The sequence below is a fragment of the Octodon degus genome, unplaced genomic scaffold (genome assembly GCF_000260255.1).
Source record: "Octodon degus isolate 3935 unplaced genomic scaffold, OctDeg1.0 scaffold00225, whole genome shotgun sequence".
NCBI lineage: Eukaryota > Metazoa > Chordata > Mammalia > Rodentia > Octodontidae > Octodon > Octodon degus.
This window is the reverse complement of record NW_004524801.1, coordinates 1758438-1777335: the sequence shown is the minus strand read 5'-3', so window position 1 is coordinate 1777335 and position 18898 is coordinate 1758438. Positions and strand designations below refer to the sequence as shown.

At 44.7% G+C, this 18898-nt stretch overlaps 1 protein-coding gene across 9 annotated transcripts in view; it reads left to right on the top strand.

The window, feature by feature from the left end:
- Nucleotides 1–18898, top strand: part of Eva1c (eva-1 homolog C) — a 115865-nt gene that overhangs the window by 80539 nt on the left and 16428 nt on the right. For 8 of the 9 annotated variants that reach the window (XR_002818962.1, XM_023705592.1, XM_023705589.1 and 5 more), the window contains 3 exons: nt 6251–6394; nt 13611–13691; nt 15844–15933. Coding sequence is in view for 8 of the 9 variants with exons in the window: in XM_023705592.1 (XP_023561360.1) it covers nt 6251–6394; nt 13611–13691; nt 15844–15933 (315 nt within the window). In the remaining variant the exon portion in view is untranslated. The remainder of the gene's footprint in view (nt 1–6250; nt 6395–13610; nt 13692–15843; nt 15934–18898) is intronic. The other variant, XM_023705587.1, reaches the window with a different exon arrangement.

Genomic DNA, 18898 nt, shown 5'->3' with positions numbered 1-18898 from the left:
CTCCTTCTCCTTCCCCTTCTTCGGTGGAACCGAGGATTGAACTCAGACCCTTGCGCTTGCCAGGCAAGCGCTTATTCTACTGAGCCATCTCCCTGGCCTTTCTCTGACTCTTCTTAAAAAACAGTCAGGGAACCAGGATGGACCACTGCATTAACTGCTACCTTCAAAAAACTGATAGAAAGTAATAGTACAATCAGCTATCCCATGTATATACATACATTTTTGTCCCTTCTTTTTTTCCTTTCTTTTCTCCTTTCCCTCAGCCCAACTGTTTATTCCTTTTGCTCAGTTTTCTTTTCTTTTACTATATCTAGTATACCTTTCAGATTTTACTTCCTCCTTCAGGTTCTTACACTAGGCAGGCAATATGATCTTTATACATGTGGCTCTGATTTATTTCATTTATGAGTATAACCTCTAGTTGCATCTATTTAACTATAAAGCCTTTAAGTTTGTGTTTCTCTATAGCTGAAAAATACTCCATTGTCTAAAAATGCCACATCACTGTTATCCATTCCTCAGTTGATGGGCATCTGGGTTGTTTCCAAGATTTAGCCATGACAAATTGTGCTGCTGTAAACAAGGATTCACATATATCACTGTGGTATGATGCTTTCAATCCTTTTGGGAAAATACCCCGAAGGTAATAGCTGGGTTGAGTGGGACCTGCACCTTTTCACCTTAGAGAGAGCTGGGGTAGGCGAAGCCAGGTGTGAAAGGGAGGGATCGCTGGAAGTGGCCAGAAGGTGAGAGGCAGGCCATAGGCGCTGGAGCAAGGCTCTGAGGGAATCATGGAGGAAAGAGGCGTGTGCCCAGTAGCTGAAGGGATCCTGTGAGAAAAAAAGTTGGTATGAGTAAAAGAATGAGGCGTAGCTGGATCCCAGGGTCGCGAGGAGGACGTGTGTGAGTGCACACAGGGTCTTGGGAAAGCCCTCACTGGAAGGCAGAGGAACGAGTCTAACCTGAAATTATTGGAAAACCGAAAGGCTCAGCAGCTGGCATCTAAGACTCAGGACCCGACCTTGCCCTGGAGAGGGCAGGCGGCATCACAGAGGCTGTCCTTGCAGCACCTAGGGGCTGTCTGCGGCATTAAGGTGAAGGGTGGCTGTGGGCAGTGCTATCGCACAAATGTGAATCCGCAGTCGCGGGAATAGGGACTCCGGATGCAGTCCAGGTTTCCTTGAACGTGTCTGCACATCTTCAGAAGCGCATATTCATCCAAAGAGCTTTTTAAGAAATTAGGAACTGCTATTCGCCTAAAAGCACCAAAGAATAAACTGGATAATGGTGAAGGAGGCCTGCCTTCTGCAGTTCCTTATGAGCGTGAGCGACTTCTTAAACAGTTCCTTAGGGAACCGGGAAGTCCATTCTCTTGTCTGATTTGCACGATGTTTCTTTCTTTCTTTCTTTCTTTCTTTCTTTCTTTCTTTCTTTCTTTCTTTCTTTCTTTCTTTCTTTCTTTCTTCTTTCTTTCTTTCTTTCTTGTCACATCATTTTTTATTTTCAGCTATTTAAACATCTTTCTCAGGCAATAAAACAACTTGTATGTGGGGTCTTATGATTTCTGAAACCATATTTTAAAAACAAACTTATCTCCAATATACAGAGTTGTGATATTAAAAAAAAAAGATTTATAGGCTACATTGTTTTTCAGAAAGCAGATAGTTACACTGCAGACCTGTACAACCAACCTTCCTAGTTAGGCTGATGTTGCAGAATAAAGAACTGTGGGTCAGGAGTCTTCTGTTAAGGATACTTGAGAGCTTCAGAGAAATGTTTAGTTTCCTCCACAAAGAGCCAACAGAACTTTGTCATAATCTCCCTTGGTTTTGTCCAGAATGACTTGGCACAGACAGTTCCCATATGTCTTCTGGCAGTACACTTTGATATCCTTCATGTCAAGTTCCGAGCGAGAGACTGTGATCCTGATCAGCGCCTTATGACGAGTTCCAGCGCCCTTCACTGCCTCATGAAGCTTCTCAGCACAGAAGGCAGGTGTGCTTGTGGCACATTTCACGATGGCTGTGAGGCACCTCTCAATGTCACCCTTCAGCTCCAGGTCCAGAGCCTTGCTCATGTTGTGCCCACTGTACTTGGTGTATCTCTGAAACACTCTGTGAAGATGGGGCAGCTGTGGGTGGTCAGAATGGTGTTGAACATGTTCACGGCTGCCCCCTTTCTCCTTTTTCCAGCTTCATATAGGACCCTGGCATCTGTGTCCACCAAATCTTCATTCACGCCAAAATCCTCACATCGGTCACCCTTAGAGAAAGAAAGCAGAGCCTTTCGAAAATCTCCAGAAGTGTCTGGTGATATCTTTGGCCAAATCTCTCTTCAGTTCATCTCTGTAAACTCTGCTAACTTCTCTGATTTCTCTATTCTTTCTTGATGCCAAAATTTCAGTGAGGGTGTCTGCATCAGTTCCAAGACCCTTCATGGCAGCACAGAGCTCATCTGTGTCAAACTGGGCAGGAGTTTTCAGCAGAGCTAAAACCACTTCTAGATGACCTGTGAGGGCTTTCTTCAGAGCTTCATCCAGTGGCTTTCCTTTTTCCTGGAGGTAGGCTGCTGTGATCTGTTGATGCTGGGCATTGTTTTTCTTCGTCAGAAGGTCAGTGATGGTTGCTTCATCCACACCTTTTACCGTAATGGCTTTGTACAAAGCCTCAACATCCGAGGAGGGATTAAAGCCTAGGTAGGGGCTCACGGCTGACCCAGGACTGCCTTTGGATGTTTTCACAGTTTGAACATATTCTTGTTCTTGAATTGTCAATAAAGTAGGCCTGCTTGAGGAATTCTGATACCTCAAGCCATTTTAAAGTGTCCTTTTTTCTACCTGCTTCCAAAGAACCCAAGAGAGGCTTTTCTTGGTGCTTTCCATGAAGCACTTTTCAAAGTTCATCAGTTAGGGTCAGAGGAGAACACAGCTCCATTGTTACTTCCCCGCCTTGTGGCTGACCATACAGTTGGTATAGTAAGATATATTATTTTTAACTTTCTCTTGTGTGTCTGTCTCTTCCACTTCCACAGCCAAACTAACAACAATGTAACAGAAAGCTTCCTTAGTGGGGATGAAAGACACCTGACCTCAGAGACTTTGGTAAAGTGTCAGAAAGCTTTTTATCAGTTTGGAAAAAGTCTTCATACATTGAGAAGTCACCACAATGATCAAAAACTAATGTGGAAAAAGAAAAAAAAATAAATGAAACATATTATGGGGAATATGTCACAGGAAAATCTACTTAAAACTAATGCTTTGAGTGTGAATCAGGAAAATCACAAACTACATGCTGTTAAAGGCAAAGGTGGCTTTTCAGAAAGAGAGTTGTCACCACATCACATTCAAACATTTGGGGGAGAAACAGGTATAACATGTCACTCAACTGAGATGAAGGTGGAACAGCACAAAGACATTCATTCAGATATACACAAAGATAGGTTAGCACAGCAAACAAGAATTCCCTATTGATGAACAAATTAAGGAACAGCAGTCTCTAAAAGATAAACTCTATACTCAATCAAAAGAGAAGGAGGACAGGGCTGACCAAATAGCTCAGCAGATTAAAGCACCTGCAAGCAGGCGCAGGGGCCAGGGGTTCAATCCCTGGGCCTGCCGTGCCGGCCCCGCCCCCAGGGTGCGCTGAGATGGCAATTGAGACTGGGCATAGTGGCACACGCCTGTAATCGGGGAGGCTGTAAACAGGTAGATCACTATGAGTCCGATCTAGTAATGAGACCCTGAACACCCTGTAGACCCTTCCCTAAAATACAAAAAAAAATTAAAAATAAACAAAGAGAAGCAGGGTTGAACTTAAAGAGCGCTTAGTGAATATGCAGCTCCCAGGGTGGACAAGGCTAGATCCTCTTCCTCTCAGCAGAGTATGTGGAATATAACAGAACTGACCTGTCAAACCTGCAGAACTGCTAAACAGCAGTCACTGGTGGAAATGTGCAGTGAAATGGCTTCTGGGTGGGTACATGTGACAGGGAATGGGGAGGTTTCAGATCACATACAGCTTTCATCGAATGAGTCACACAGAACAAAACCAAAGTCACCTCTTAAAGGTCTGTGTTCCCTCTGTCTGTCTGTTAGAAGAATTTGTTCTTTGTTGGAATGTCACGGATAACCTTAAGGCAAAACTAGCCATGTCCTGGTGTTGCTGCTTCTCCTCTGGTTAAATCAGTGAGCTGTGACAGATCTCTTCCCTCTTGTACAGAAAACACATCAAAAGAATCCTCTATTTCATGTACCAAACTAGGGCCTACAGAGCAGAGGTCTGTAAAGATGAAGAGGCACCCAGCTTAGCTGCACGCTGCTCTTGGGTTTGGTAAAGTGTATAAGCGGGAGATGGTATCTGATGGCCAAGTGAAGGCTCCCTTGGGGGACTCAATCCCTCATGATATGTTAATGTCTGTTGGGAAGAATGATGCGGGCTTCTCTCTGGGATGAATGTAACTTGAACTAGCAGCCACTTGCGATCACCGACAGCCATCAGAAAGGGGAAGGTCTTGGTACAAAGGTTCTCTAGAACATCCTATTGCAAAGGCTCAACTGCCACCAACCAATGGAAAAATAGATTTGTGATTGGCAAGTGTTATAGTTGTTGTGAATATACGAAGTTAGCAGGTGGCGGTCCAACTTGCAGGGCAGTGCACCTGCTAGCTTGCAGTGCAGGATGACTGCCAAGCAATGAATTTTCTCTGAAACGTCTTAATCACTGCATATGGCATTACTTTGTCTTTCCTAATGACAGTAGTATTTAAACAATTTTTGGCACCACCCAAAGCAAAGGTCCCATGTTACCTTGTTAAAGAAACTGCTGGCTGGATTCATGCAACAGTAATTTTTAAAAATTGCATGGTGTTCATTTTGCATGTGTGAGAAGAAAAGTGAAACCAATTTGGTCTATTTCTTTTTCTTTCTGCAAGTCAGGTAAGGTTTTTTGTAAAACTTGCTGCATAAAGGGGGAAGGTAAGCACCACAGACCTTGTCATGAATTACATTAATGCTCATTGTCTTTATCAAAGTTCCTAGAAACTAAGTAGCTTTAATAGCCTAATATTTCTATTCGAGGCAGAGTAGCCTGGTTTGTGTCTCCTGTACGTGTACAGCGTGTTCACTTGAACCAAACATTGGCTAAAGCAGGAGGATCAAGGAATTGTGCTCTTAACTGATTATTTTTACATCATACAAGTAACTGATTATTTTTAAGCCATACTATGTTCTTTTTTTTTTTTGTATTTTAGGGAAGGGTCTACAGGGTGTTCAGGGTCTCACTACTAGATCGGACTCGTAGTGATCCACCTGTTTACAGCCTCCCTAGAGCTGGGATTACAGGTGTGTACCACCATATCCAGCCTCAATTGCCATCTCAATACACCTGGGAGGCAGGGCCGGCACGGCAGACCTGGGGATCGAAACACCTCGGTCCCTGTGGCAGCTTGCAGGTGCTTTAATCCACTGAGCTATTTGGCCTGCCATTTTAATGCTTTTTGTTTTTTGTCTTGTTTTTGTGGCCAACTCAGCCCTGAGGGCGGGGCTGGCGTGGGTGGCATGTGGTGCTGGGGCTCGAAACAAAGTCCCTGCAAGTTGCCTAAGCTTGTCCAATCAAGTGCTTTAGACCACTGAGCTATCTCACTGGCCTCATACTATGTTCTTAAAGGTAATTTGTACAAACACATGCATTTTCATTTTATCTAGTATAGAAATGAAATCCTTTTTTTTTTTTTTTTTTTTTGCTGTACCGGGGATTGAACTCAGGGTCCTGTGATTGCCAGGCAAGCATTTATTCTACTGAGTTATCTCCCCAAGCCCAGAAATGAAATTTTTTAAGGAGGAATAGTTACACTTGAAAAAAAATTTAATCAAGGTGATTTTTTTTTTTTTCAAGGCAGATGCTTGATTTCAAATTCTGTACATTTTTCTTGGGAAAAATTTGTGAAGGTTCTTTGTGTAAGTGTTATATTTAGTGAAGATATTACAGAGAGTTTTCTGGAAAATGAAGAAAAAGCTATATCATGATTTCAAGAAAGTGCCAGCAGAAAATTAAACCAAGCTTAGGACTTTCTAGTACATGACCACCAACCTGGTGCTGCTTGTCTTTGGTGCTGGAGTGAGACAGGAAATAAGCAGAGGAACTCTCTTTGTTCTGAAATCCGGCTCTATCCACCAGCTCCCAGAGCCACCAGAGCCATGGCGCAGCCAGGTGTGGGATGCTACCTGAAATTCTCATTGCTCTTTCCCTTCCAGACTGCTTGTCTTACTCAGCTTTACAAGTACTGTCCAGAAGGTGCTATGGGAGGCAGAGATGCAAAGTCCTTGTCAACAATTCCCACTTCGGAAGCCCCTGTCTGCCAGGAGTGAAAAAATACCTCACTGTCACCTATGCGTGTGGTAAGAGTCAACTCTGAAGGAGCTCGGTGAAGCCCCGGCCTCTCTGGGAAGTGGCGATGGAGCCAACAAAAGGAGATTGCGTGCAACAAGCCAAGCAGTTCTACACCCCAAACGCCCTACTCATCCCAGACTTTCTGGATCCCCTGTACTATCCTTTCTTCTTATTTGTGACACACATCAGATAAGCAATAGAATTTTCTATGGTCAAAACTTGTTTTGAAAAGTGCTTCTTGCAATCAGATCGGCAGCAGATAGGAGGAGCAGAAGGAGAACGAGCAACTAGGGATAAAGTTGATGTCATTGAGAACCGTGATTCTAATCTATGTTCTTAAGGAGTTCTGAAATTTATTGGTGTGTCATACAAGTTCACAGAAGTATTGTTTGGCTTCTATTTAACCTTCCAGCCCCGCTTTTAGGCCCTAAATGACTAACTTGCTATGCTGCCAACAGCTGTTTTATCTACATACCCACAGCACTGAATCAACAGATCAAATGCATCCCTAAAACAATTAAAAATGTTACATGGCAGCATTACTTTGTTTTCCTAATGTCTTCAAATAATAAAATGAAATGCCTGCTTTGTTTAGATTCCAGTTTCGCAAAGGTATATAAAAGCAAATCGGCAGTTAATTATCTTCTTAGGCATGATGGATGTCCAGTTTGTAATCCTAATACTTTAACTGTTTTTCCTTAAATGAGCATAAAAGCAGAAGGAAAAGAAAGAGCTCTATCTATCACTGGAGAACTTGATACCTTCTACCCTGCCAAGTATCTCTAGCCTTTTGTTGTAGTTACAGCTTTATTGAGATAGAATTCATAGACCACACAATTCACCCATTAAAATATACAAATCAATAGTTTTTAATATATTCATGGAATTACGCAACCGCAGTGCATTTGAGAACATTCTAATCTCTCTGTAGCATCACACCTCCCAGGCCGCCCAGTCTAGCCCACCACTACCCCAGGCGGTCACCAGTCTGCTTTCTGTCTCTATGCCATTGCTTCTTGGGCACATTTCATGGGAGCGGATTGGAGTTGGAAAGCCCGACAATAAGACCTAACTGGAAAATAAATGCTGGCCATTATCACTGTGATGGCCAGTGTCTGGCGGAAGATTGTACCCCAGCAGTCTCCTGATCTGGGGCTGCTCTAGAAGGCAGGTAAGGCAAGGTGATTTGGGCTGCCATTTTTGATCTCTACTTTTCAAGGCGGATTGTTTTATGGTTAGGTTTTATTTTCAAAGAAACACTGTTGTTTTTGTGTCCAACTTCCTAGTATATGTTTTCAAGGTTCCTGTATATTGTAGTATTCCTTTTCATGGCCTAATAATATTCCACCACCTCCCTAGACTTCTATATATTGAACCAAAATTTTGCTCCCTACAATATCAGTGATAACAGGTTTAAAGATGTGACTACATAATCATATCCCTGATGTAGTGCCACCCACACCTACTCTGCAGGAAAGCTGAGTTTATCTGCTTAGTGTTTTTTCCTGCTATGGTGCTTAAGCACCTCTGGGTGACATTAGGTCCATCTAGCGGAGATTCCCTAGAAGCCAACGTAGTTCACCTTGAGAATCCAGTACCTTCAAACTGCTCCCACTGAGTGTTGGGTGAGACCCGCGACTTTAACCTGCCAGTAAGTGATGCTGCTGTGCCTAAAGGATGAGGCAACTGCGGTTATGAGGGCCAGGGCTTCCCTTAGCTGACAGCAAGAGGGTGAGCTTGGCAGGGCTGCACAGGGGTCCATCTGGCTGACTGAAGCTTTGATTCTCTCACTCATTCCCTCTGCACACTGTGGGCATGTTCTGAGTGGCAGGAGCTGTGTCAGGTGCTGAGGATTCAGTAGTATTCAGAACAACAGAGCCAGGGGCCAGGTGGGCATTAAACAAAGAACCAGACAATTCTACCATCCCCTGGTGTGAAAAGTGCTGTATCAGAAAAGGGCAGGGTACTGTGAGAGAGGCTAACAGTGGCACCAGACAGGACCAGGTTAGATTCTCTGGGGTCTCCAGAGGGAGTTCCCTGGGACCTTCACATGGGAAGTCCAGTAATCAGATTCTGAATACACGGGAGACTGTGTTACTCTGCCTCCTTGATTTTAGAAATGGCACATGACTCGGCGTGACCGACACTTTTAGACTGTCACAAGAAAGCAGGGTGGGAGCTCTCCCTATGCTCTGGGTCTTTATGATGTGATGGAAAAGATGCTGGCATGGGGGGAGGGCAGTGAATTGGGGCAGGGTTGAGGCAGGAGGACAGTGGAAGGCAGGAGGCGGACATGACTCAGACGTGGCACTGGCAGCATAATCGTTGGCAGGCTCTGACAAGTATCTGGCACAGAGAAACACACTCAGGGCAATGTTATACTGGGAGGATGGGGCATGGTTGCTGCTGAGTGGATGGACTGATCTTTGACATGAGGGTGAGGTATGTCTCTCATTGTAGCAGGGGGAAGAGGCCATGGGAATAGTGGGTGAGGGTAGGTCTTGGAGTTCCCTTGGTATGGCCTCTCTCTCCAAAAAAGTTGATGTAGTCACCAGCTGTGGCTAATAAGGGAAGAGGAGAGGGGTCTGCAGAGAGGAGGGAAAATTTAACAGAAGTGCCATGGTGGTGGGCAGGCGGAAGGGAAGGCACTGCCAGACATGATAGAAGCCCATGTAAAACTAGTGAGCAAAGTCTATAGGGACAACTGGTCTACCCAGTTGTGCAGTTCCTCAGCTGCCCAAGAGTAGATGTGAGGAATAGCGTTCCCTCCAAGTTCAGCAGCAACAACCAAGGAGGGAGAATGTGTTTCCAATGAGTGATTATAATGATAAGGGGTTAAATCCATGCTGGAGAAAAACTGAGCTGAAGGGTTAGATAAGGTAAGGAACTGAAAGCTGGTTATGGTAGTGTATGCCTGTAATCCCAGATCTTGGGAGGCTGAGGCAGGAGGATCACCATGAGTTTGAGGCCAGCCTGGACTACATAGCGACACCCTGTCTCAAAAACAAAAGAAAACAAAACCAATACTGGGCATGGTGGCACATGCTTATAATCCCAGCATTTGGGAGGCTGAAAACAGGAGGATCATTATGAGTCTGATCTGTGTAGTGAGACCCTGTAAATCCTGTACTAAATACATTTTTTAAAAGTTAAATAAATAAAATAAATAAATAAAAATTAAAAGTTGAATAAAAAAAAAGAACTGCAGAGGGAAGCGTTAGTGAGTTCACTTGAAGGTTAGGAGGCTGAGGTCAGAAAGGGCACGTTTAGATCTTTTTTTTTTATATGGGGAGGAAATGGGCATTTTGAGGGTGCCTTTTCTCTTTCCCCAAGGGTCTCATAATTCTTCCCAAAAGATGAGAGCTGACAAGATGATGGTGCAGGATTTGGAGGGGCTCATGCCTTTGGGGCACCTATGGAAGACTAAGGTCATATAGAAATAATTTTTGTCATGAATGTAAATAATCATTTAGGCCACACATGGTGGCACATGCCTGTAAGTCTAGCACTCAGGAGGCTGAGATGAGAAAATTGCTGTGAGTTTGAGGCCAGTCTAAGCTACTTAGCAAGTTTAAGGCCAGCCTGCACTACATACTATGCCTCTGTCTCAAAAATAAAATAAAATAAAGTCTAAACCAAAAAAAAGAGATAATCATTTGGGGACCTGAGTTCATTCTCTGAAGCCTTCTTTATTAAAATCTGCACTGACTCAGGTTTGACACAAGTTTATTGCCAATCAACCAATAAATCAATGGGACAATCAAGATGAGGTCTATGCCCAAATGTAGCAAACCACCTAAATTCATTAGAATCTTCATCTTTGATTTCAGCAACACAGACTCAAAAGGGACAGCTTGAGGGAGAATCACTTTACCATCTTTAGAAGCCTCTGGAATAATCTTTGGTCTTCTTCCCAGAAGCTGAATGTGCCAGGGATGTCACAGCATCACGGAAAGAGGGAGGGTGTTGTGCAGAGCACACCAGGAGTTGAAGCTTTTCCTTTTCCTTTTGAGCCTTGCTTGTCCCATCTGCAGGAAAGGGATTGACACACATATTCACCAGGCCACTAGAAGGACTGTGCAGATGCATCATGCAGCCTTCCCAGGAGAGGGTCTGCCACATATTAGGAATCCCAGAAGAGTGCTTTGAGAGTTTTCATGAATGCCTCAAGAGTGCAGAACAGCAGCCTTAGGGAATGACAAATTATACCCGCTCTCATCCTCATTCTAAACCAGCTGGTAAAATCTGGCAGTTGTATTGACACATTATTTTAAATATCCTAAAAAATTCTTCCAATATCACAGCCATCCTCCACAAGTGGGCATGTTTCTCATAATGGTCTGCATTCCACACAGGCGATGTGATCTTATGAGCTTGGTTATTCTCGAAGCTTACCCTAGGAGACCCTTCTGCGAGCTCCTTTATGAGATTCTGACTCTTCCTTGGATGTGAAGTCTGTGGCATTTGCACAGAGCAAAAGTCCTTCTCAGATCGTGTTTTGAGAATGAGCCAAGCAACAGATGTGAGAACGTGCCACTGCTAGCAGGGAAAGAGGGCCTGTTGCTTTTAGGGGCGTCATTCTTGGGACCCAGAAATAAGCGAGAGTTACCAAGATAAAAAGCGTGTTGTGGCAGTGCGGCTCAGCTCTCTGGTGTTGCTGGGGTCCTGCTGAGCCCTGTGGTCAGCCGAAGGTCATTTTCCATGGCCTCCTCACATGTCCCTCCAGAAAGTGGCCCTTGCTGCTAATGGACAGGAAGGCTCCAGGGCCTCCTATACATGGACAGGTCACAACCCAGCCTTCTGACTATTGGTCTAGGGGCATCCCCCCCAAATTTTAGTTGGGCAGTCTGAGAACAGACATGAGGTTTCCTTGTTGTGAAGATGTCTTGCTTTTTCTTTTTTAAAAAAGCAGTGCAGTTTAGCTTACAGAGCTTGTGTTGGCTTCACTTGTACTTCCTGTTGCTCCTTCTCCGAGATAGCAGCTGGGCTCAATGACAAACGTAAATAAGCAGTTCTCTGCAGCTCAGGGACTCATTTCCTCTCCCTTCTCTGAGTCTGCAGCAGGCAGTCGGCTTGGTCTTTCTGGACTCTTGTGCTCTGTGTCTGCGGCTGCTCTCACCAGCTTCTCTGCCTACTTTCTGGCACTTCGTGGTCCTGGCATGAGTGGTGAGTCTTCACAGAAGTTCACGCAGGAGTGAAAAGCTTTCTGGAGAGGCTACTGAAATACCTTGATACTTTCTCAAACTAATTACAATTCAGTGATAGTCAATAAATTTAGAGCTGCGCAGCCACCACCACACTCCAGCCTTACTAGACTTGGTCTTCACCAAAGGCTAAGAAGCGATGTGCAGTCCGATGGTGGAATAGTTCCAAGATCTCAAAAAGTTTTCCAGGCTCATCAGCAATCACTTCCCTTTCCTGACTCTCATCCCAGAGAACCGCTCATCTTCTTTCTGTCTCTACTTCCACTTCTGCTAGATATTTCATGTAACTGAAATACTACAGTATGTGGTCTTTGGTGCCTGGCATCTACCACTGAACATCATGTTTTCGGGGATCATCCTTCTAGCATGTATTAACATTTATCTTTGTTATTATTAATTACATTCCATTGGAGGGATGTACCATAACTTGTGCATTGGTTTCCCATGTTTTCTTTTTGTTTGTTTGTTTGTTTTGTGCCCAGCTCAGCCTGCCTTGGGGGCAGGGTTGGCATGGCATGTGGTGCTGGGGATTGGACCATGGTCCCTGCGCTTCCCTAAGCTTGCCTAAGCAGGCGCTATAGACTGCTGAGCTATCTTGCTGGCCCCTCATGTTTTCTTTTTGCTAGTGCAAAAATGGGCCTATAACTTTGCCTTTGTGGAACATTTGATGACCATGCACATACTTTTGTTGTATGTGGGTGGATGCATGTGTCCACCCACATGCATCCATGTGTATGTGTGTGTGTGTGTCCATTATACATAAGCAGGTGAGTATGTCTGTATATGTGTGTGTGTGTGTGTCCATTGTATGTGGATGGGTCGGTGTGTCTGTGTATGTGGGTGGGTCGGTGTGTGTCTGCGTATGTGGGTGGTGGGTGGGTGTGTCCATGTATGTAGGTAGGTGGGCGTGTCTGTTGTATGTGAGTGTGTATGTCCATTGTATGTGGGTTAGTGGGTGTGTCCATTGTATGTGGGTGAGTGTGTCTGTGTATGTGGGTGAGTATGTCTGTGTATGTCAGTGGGTGGGTGTGTCTGTATGTGGGTGGGTGGGTATGTCTGTGTATGTGGGTGAGTGTATCCATGTATGTGGGTATGTGTCCATTGTATGTGGGCGTGTGTGTCCATATGTGGGTGGGTGAGTGTGTCTGTTGTATGTGGGTGAGTGTGTCCATGTGTGTGGGTGGGTGTGTCCATGTATGTGGGTGAGTGTCTGTTGTATGTGGGTAGGTATTTCCATTGTATGTGTCCATGTATGTGCATCCATGTGCATATCTGAAAGGCAGTATGAACAGTTCTTTTTTTTTTGTTTTTTTTTTTGTATTTTAGGGAAGGTTCTACAGGGTGTTCAGGGTCTCACTACTAGATTGATTCATAGTGGTCTGCCTGTTTACAGCCTCCCGAGAGCTGGGATTACAGGCATGTGCCACCACGCCCAGTCTCAGTTGCCCTCTCAGGGCACCCTGGGGGTAGGGCTGGCACAGCAGGCCAGGGATGGAACCCCCGGCCCCTGCGCCTGCTTGCAGGTGCTTTAATCCACTGAGCTATTTGGCTGGCCCATGAACAGTTATTCAACCGACTTAAAAAGTGGCTTTTAAATACTACCTACATTCTAACTTAAACATTTTTAATTTAATTTCTTATTAATGTGTTTGTACATAATACTTAGGTTCCTTTTGAGGAATTTGCACATGTACATGATACATCTTCATTCCTTTTTTATCCCTTTTTCTTTCCTCCCCCCTCCACCTGCTGATGCCTTTCCCTCTTTAGACAGATCTGTTTCCCTGCTTCCTAGCACCTTTTGTTTTGCTCCTTATAATCTGGCTTTCTCATATAAAAGAAGCTGCGTGGTACTTAGGCTTGTGTCTGATTTATTTCACTTGGCATTATGTTCTCGAGCTGCACCCATTTTCCTACTCAAGGTTGTCTTTCTTTCTGGCAGAGCAGTGCTCAAACATATATTGATACACAATTTTAAAAAATATACTAAGTCTTAAAAGTATTTCTTTTTGGTTTTTAGTTCCCAAGAGCATACTCACAGCGATTGATCCAGCCATTGGTGACCTGAAGCCTACTGTGTCACAGGAACCTGTTGAACATGGTAATTTTTATGGCTTGCCTCCAGCATTTCTCATTAAGTAAAGGTCAGCATGGGGCCAGGGAAATGGCTCAGTAGAATCAGCACTTGCCTGGCAAGTGCAAGGGCCTGAGTTCAATCCCGAGTTCCACCAAAAATAAAATTAAATTAAATTAAAAAAAAAAAGTCAGCAGTCCCCCGACCACAGTCTGGCACACACTGGACAAAATGCAAGAGGATGTTAGTAGGAGTGTCAGCCGGTGGCTGCACATGGTGCCGGCATTTTGGTTTTGTTTTGGCCTTTTAAAATCTTAAGTAGAATAAGCTTCTCCTCAATTGTCCTATTGCTTCCTAAAAGAAATGTGAGTTCAAACAAGCTTAAAAATCAATTGGGCTCCTAGCTTTTACAGCGAGCTTGTTGAAGAAGTGATCTTGTCAGGAGGCTGGGTGGGGTGAATCCCAGCCCACCTCCATTCATCTGCTACCCTCTTCCTTGGGTTCTCACTTGAATTCTGTAAAGTGTATGTGGGGTGTGAACAGCTGCTTTTTAAAATCAAATCTAGAATGAAATTGAACCCTATGAGTTCCAAGTAGAAACTACAGCGGCCCAGTACAACACTGGGCTCTAGGTAGCAAGCATTTGATCTTTCATTACTTTTATTATAGTTATTAACTGATTCCCCTATAATTATAAAAGCAAATTTGGCCACTTTGCTCACTCTGGGACAAAACCAACACCCACAACTCAAAGCAGGAGGCTTACTTTAGCTCACAGTGGTATTCTATGCTTAGCTAGCTCAAAGGCAGAAAAGACACAGGGGAGCAGATTGCTGAGGAAAACCATCCTGCCCTGACAGCCAGGAGGCAGACAGAGGGCTGGTTTGGGGACGAGAATGCTGCACGTTCTTCCAGGTCAAGTCCTCAGTGCCCTTCCTCCAACCAGGCCCCACCAGCCTAGCAACACATTCAGTAGTGGCCCCGGGACCCAGTCACCTTCTGAGCTCATGAAACTTTTAAGGAACACTGTAGATCTAAGCCAGAACGGCAGTTCTCTATCCACATCTATGGTGATGGGTTCCAGGACCTCTCGCAGACACCAAGATTGGAAGATGCCGAAGTCTTTTATATAAATTGGCCTCAGATTCGGTTATCTTCTGTACAATTTGCATCATCTCTAGATGACTTAAAATCGCTAATACTATTTAAATGTTAACAGCTGTGGAAATAATGACAAAATAAAAGAAATTTGTACATGTCCAAGAGAGATGCATTGCCTCCTGAATATCTGTTATCTGTGGTTGGTTGAGTCCCTGGATATGAAACCCTCAGAAACAGAGGTTTAAATATATACTTTGACTTTATTTATACTTCTTCATATGGAAAGCACTCAGAAATAAAGTCATTCCCTAGTCCAAAGCTCTGAAACAGCCGCTGGTGATCCTCCCCTGGTTCACCACCTTGCCTTCTTCCAGGCTGTGTCTCAGTCTTCTACTTCCTCTAACCCTAACAAGGCTCCCACCTGGTCCTTAAATCCCTCCCCGCGGCAGTTGAAGCATGAGGTGTGTGCCATCTTTCTGATAGGCATCTACCCTGTCTGACATCCCCAGGGGTCCCCTAAGACTCCGGAAAGCCCCCTCACCAGCTTGCTAAGCTCCATCCAACCATATCACCAGTACCTGGAAGGTGATCAGCCCAAATTTTTGTCATCTAAAAAAACAAACAAACAACAACAACAAAAAAAACCCCAAAAACCCTAGCTCATCACAACCTCCCTCTATAGTCCAAGGTTTGTCTTATCTTCTGGTCCACAAAGTAGATAACGGCTCATGGTTAAAAGGAAATGTTATTTATGACTTCAAGAGGCATGGAGAATGCCATTGCTCTTGAGATGGAAAAATGCATTTTTTTTCTTCATTGTAGTGGATGAACCTCACCAGAAGTTGGAGTCAACATTTTTAAAGTCTCAGATTCCTTTTATTGTTCTGTAAATGCTTGCTTATTAAGTGTTTTTCCTGGCTTAATATTCCATAATTTAGCCCAAAGCCTATTTATTTGATTTCCTTTTTGACTTTTGATTATTATGACAGTCCTGGGTGAGGAACAGCAGGGGTATCTTAGAACACGTGTTCTGTATGAACAACCCTGATTAACTGCTTTTGCATTTTTCAAAACACAGGTATAAACTTTAACCCAAGTGAGTCAGAAGTTCTGCGAAAAGATGGAGTTATTGTGAGCAACTCCCTGGCAGCGTTCGCTTACATTAGAGGTAGGTCCGTGAATCGATGCTTCCTGGAATGCTAACAGATTTGTTCAAGCCTTATTAACAAATGCACCATTCAATTACAACACTCAGTCACTAACGGCATACGGCTCTTAATTTGACACAGCGTCTGCTGTGTTCCAAGATCCAGAAACACAGAAGCCCAAATTTCAAGTACAGCTGCAACCAGGCAACCGACAGAGAATCACAAACATAAAGCCACATTATTTAGGGCTTGGACTCCACAGGTATTTTCCCCCTTGAAATGTTGGAATACATTTCCTAGGGCTAAAATTGGGAAGGACATGGGATGATTGAGTTCTACTCGCACCTGGAAGAAAAATGAGTCCGATCACTTAGTAAATAAAATAGGTCATGCCCCCACGAAGGCACAGTCACAGGTATTATTTCCCATGGCTGCCAAGGCTTCCTCTGCTGATCTTTCTTTCAAGGATCAATCAAACAGCCCTCATGAACTGGCAGGGCCAAAAGTTTGTACCCAGCCTGGTCATGTTATAGATTCTCTTTGCTAAGGTACAAACTAGCTTTCCTTGTCACTGTCTCTGCTTATCTGCAAACCAGTCATGCTTTGGAATGTCAACTGCAAGTTTGCACAGTTCCTGCCTGCCTGTTTAGGGTTACTGTGTTCATCAGCTTCCCATCACTGCCTCTTAATATCTGACAGAGCACATTGGTCAGTTTTCTTGCTGTTCAGAGGAAATACGTGACACCCATCACTTAAAGGAGGAGAGAGCTCATTTGGTTCATGGGTTCAAAAGGTTCAGTCCATAGTCAGCTACTTCCAAGGCAAGAACATCATGGTAGAAGGAGAGCTCAGCAGAGCAAGGCTGCTTGGCTCATGGCCACTAGGAGCAGAACAGGGGAACAGTGCCAGAGAGGCACGGTGAAGACCAGAGAGAGCACCCAGGGTTACCTCTCCATGACCCGCCCTGACACATTCAGAAGTGTGCTTTGCTAGTTCCTTGGGAAGCTCAACAGCCAATCAAGTGGGCAGTCCATTTAACTGTCTCACACAGGCCACATACAAAGTAAAGAGATGTTTATTTTGGCTCATGGTTCTTGAGGTTCAAGTCAAAAATTAGACTGCCCTACCTATCACTCTGGGCCTGTGGAAAGGGTGGCCTGTCATGATGGGAGCCCTTGTCAGAGTGAGTAGTCCCATCTCTCTCAAGCCAGAGCAGAGAGAGGAAGATATTAGGGTCCCTCAGTCCCTTTTGAGGGTGTGCTACAAATGATGTAAAGACTTCCCAACTGACCCCTCCTCTCGAAAGTCCAAAGCTCCTCCCACTGCTACCATCCCAAGGACCAAATTTCTACAGAGATCTCAGGGAGGCACTCATCGAAGCCATAGCAGAAGCCACAGCAAACCCTCTGAGACCGTCAGTCAACACACATTAATGTGATACATCGAAGCACTAGTAATTAAGGCCTGGTGGATCCTAGACTTGGGAATAAGCATTACTCAGAGGGAAATAGAGGCTTAAGAAAATATGTCAGTGCAGAAGACAGAGAGTCCAGTCCCTCCACGCTGTGTTTCCACCATCTCTCACATCAGTGTTCCTCCTCTGGGGCTGTCATGTGGTGTCTGGTGACCTGTCTCTTTCATTTTCATAACCAACCTCCACTCTCTATATCTTGCTGGTCCTGCTAAGTCTCAAAGTTAAGAAATGGCAAGATTTTTATTGTCAGAAATATCACCTAATTTCAAAGTCCCTGGAGAGCCTCCTGGGAGGAAAATCATCATGAAGTTCCTCCAGAGAATGGTGATGGAAGAGAGGTGACAATGACATCAACTGCTGAACTACAGGCTGGCTGCATGCTTTGCTGTAGGTCACCTGTCACATCCTTGCCACTGGTGCCTTGTTCCGCTCTGCTTTCAGATAAGCAGCTTAAGTATTTGGGACCACAAGTCTTATGTTCCAGGTTGTTCCAGGTGCTAACTTATTCAATTTCTGGTAAGGGCCTTTCCTCACTCACTTGTAGACAGCCATCTGCTTGCTGTGTCCTCTCTTGGAAGAGAGGGGAGGAGACAGAGGACAATAGAGAGATCTTATAAAAGCACTCATCTTTTTTTTTTTTTTGGTGGTACCAGGGATCAATCTCAGATCTTGCATTTGCCAGGCAAGCACTTATTCCACAGAGCTATCTCCCCAGCCCCCAAAGCACCCATCAGATTAGGTCCCCATACTTTGGACCTCCATTAACAAACTCCTATAAACTTCATCGTCAATAACTGTCATGTTGGGGTTGAGACTTTAACATGTGAATTTTGGGGAGCACAAATCATTCCATAACAACACCCTGAAAGATGAGACTCTGACCCACCACCGTGCACTGAAGAAGCAGAGGGTCAGAGCAGCTGAGCCCTTTATCTGGGGGCACCATGGACAGCGGCCCAGCAGGACAAACCTATTGCGTTGGCTTCTCATAGCCCTTATGTTGCTGCCTATCTTGGCTTCCCGCCGGCCCTGTCTGACCTTTATCCTACTCAGTCCCACCAATCGTAGGATAGATGGATCTGCGAGTGCCTGTCTCCCTAGGACCTGCCAAGCTCCTTAGGGCCAGCGCCTGCCATCTCATCTCCTATGCACCCCTGTGTCTGCTGGTGCAGAGGAGGAACATGGTGAGCAGTTAGCAGACGGCCAGGCTAAACCACAGTGCGAGCCACTCTAGGCCTTGTTATCACCCAGAAGTTGCTATTTTTAGATCATTGTTTAAAATGTGAGAATGTGATGGGCTGTTTCTGGCTTTATTGAGATATCTTTAGGTATAACCATTGCAGCAAGCCAAGCCCAAGCCTGAGTTTAATGCTCAGAAAAAGCAGCTCTATATTCTTGGTGATGGCTGCTAGTTAAATGAAATTATCAGAGGTTCACGAAGGTCCCAGGGGAACAAGTGCCTCCAGGCTGCCTGTGTTGCTCCCTGCTCGGTCGCTCTAGTTGTGGCAGCG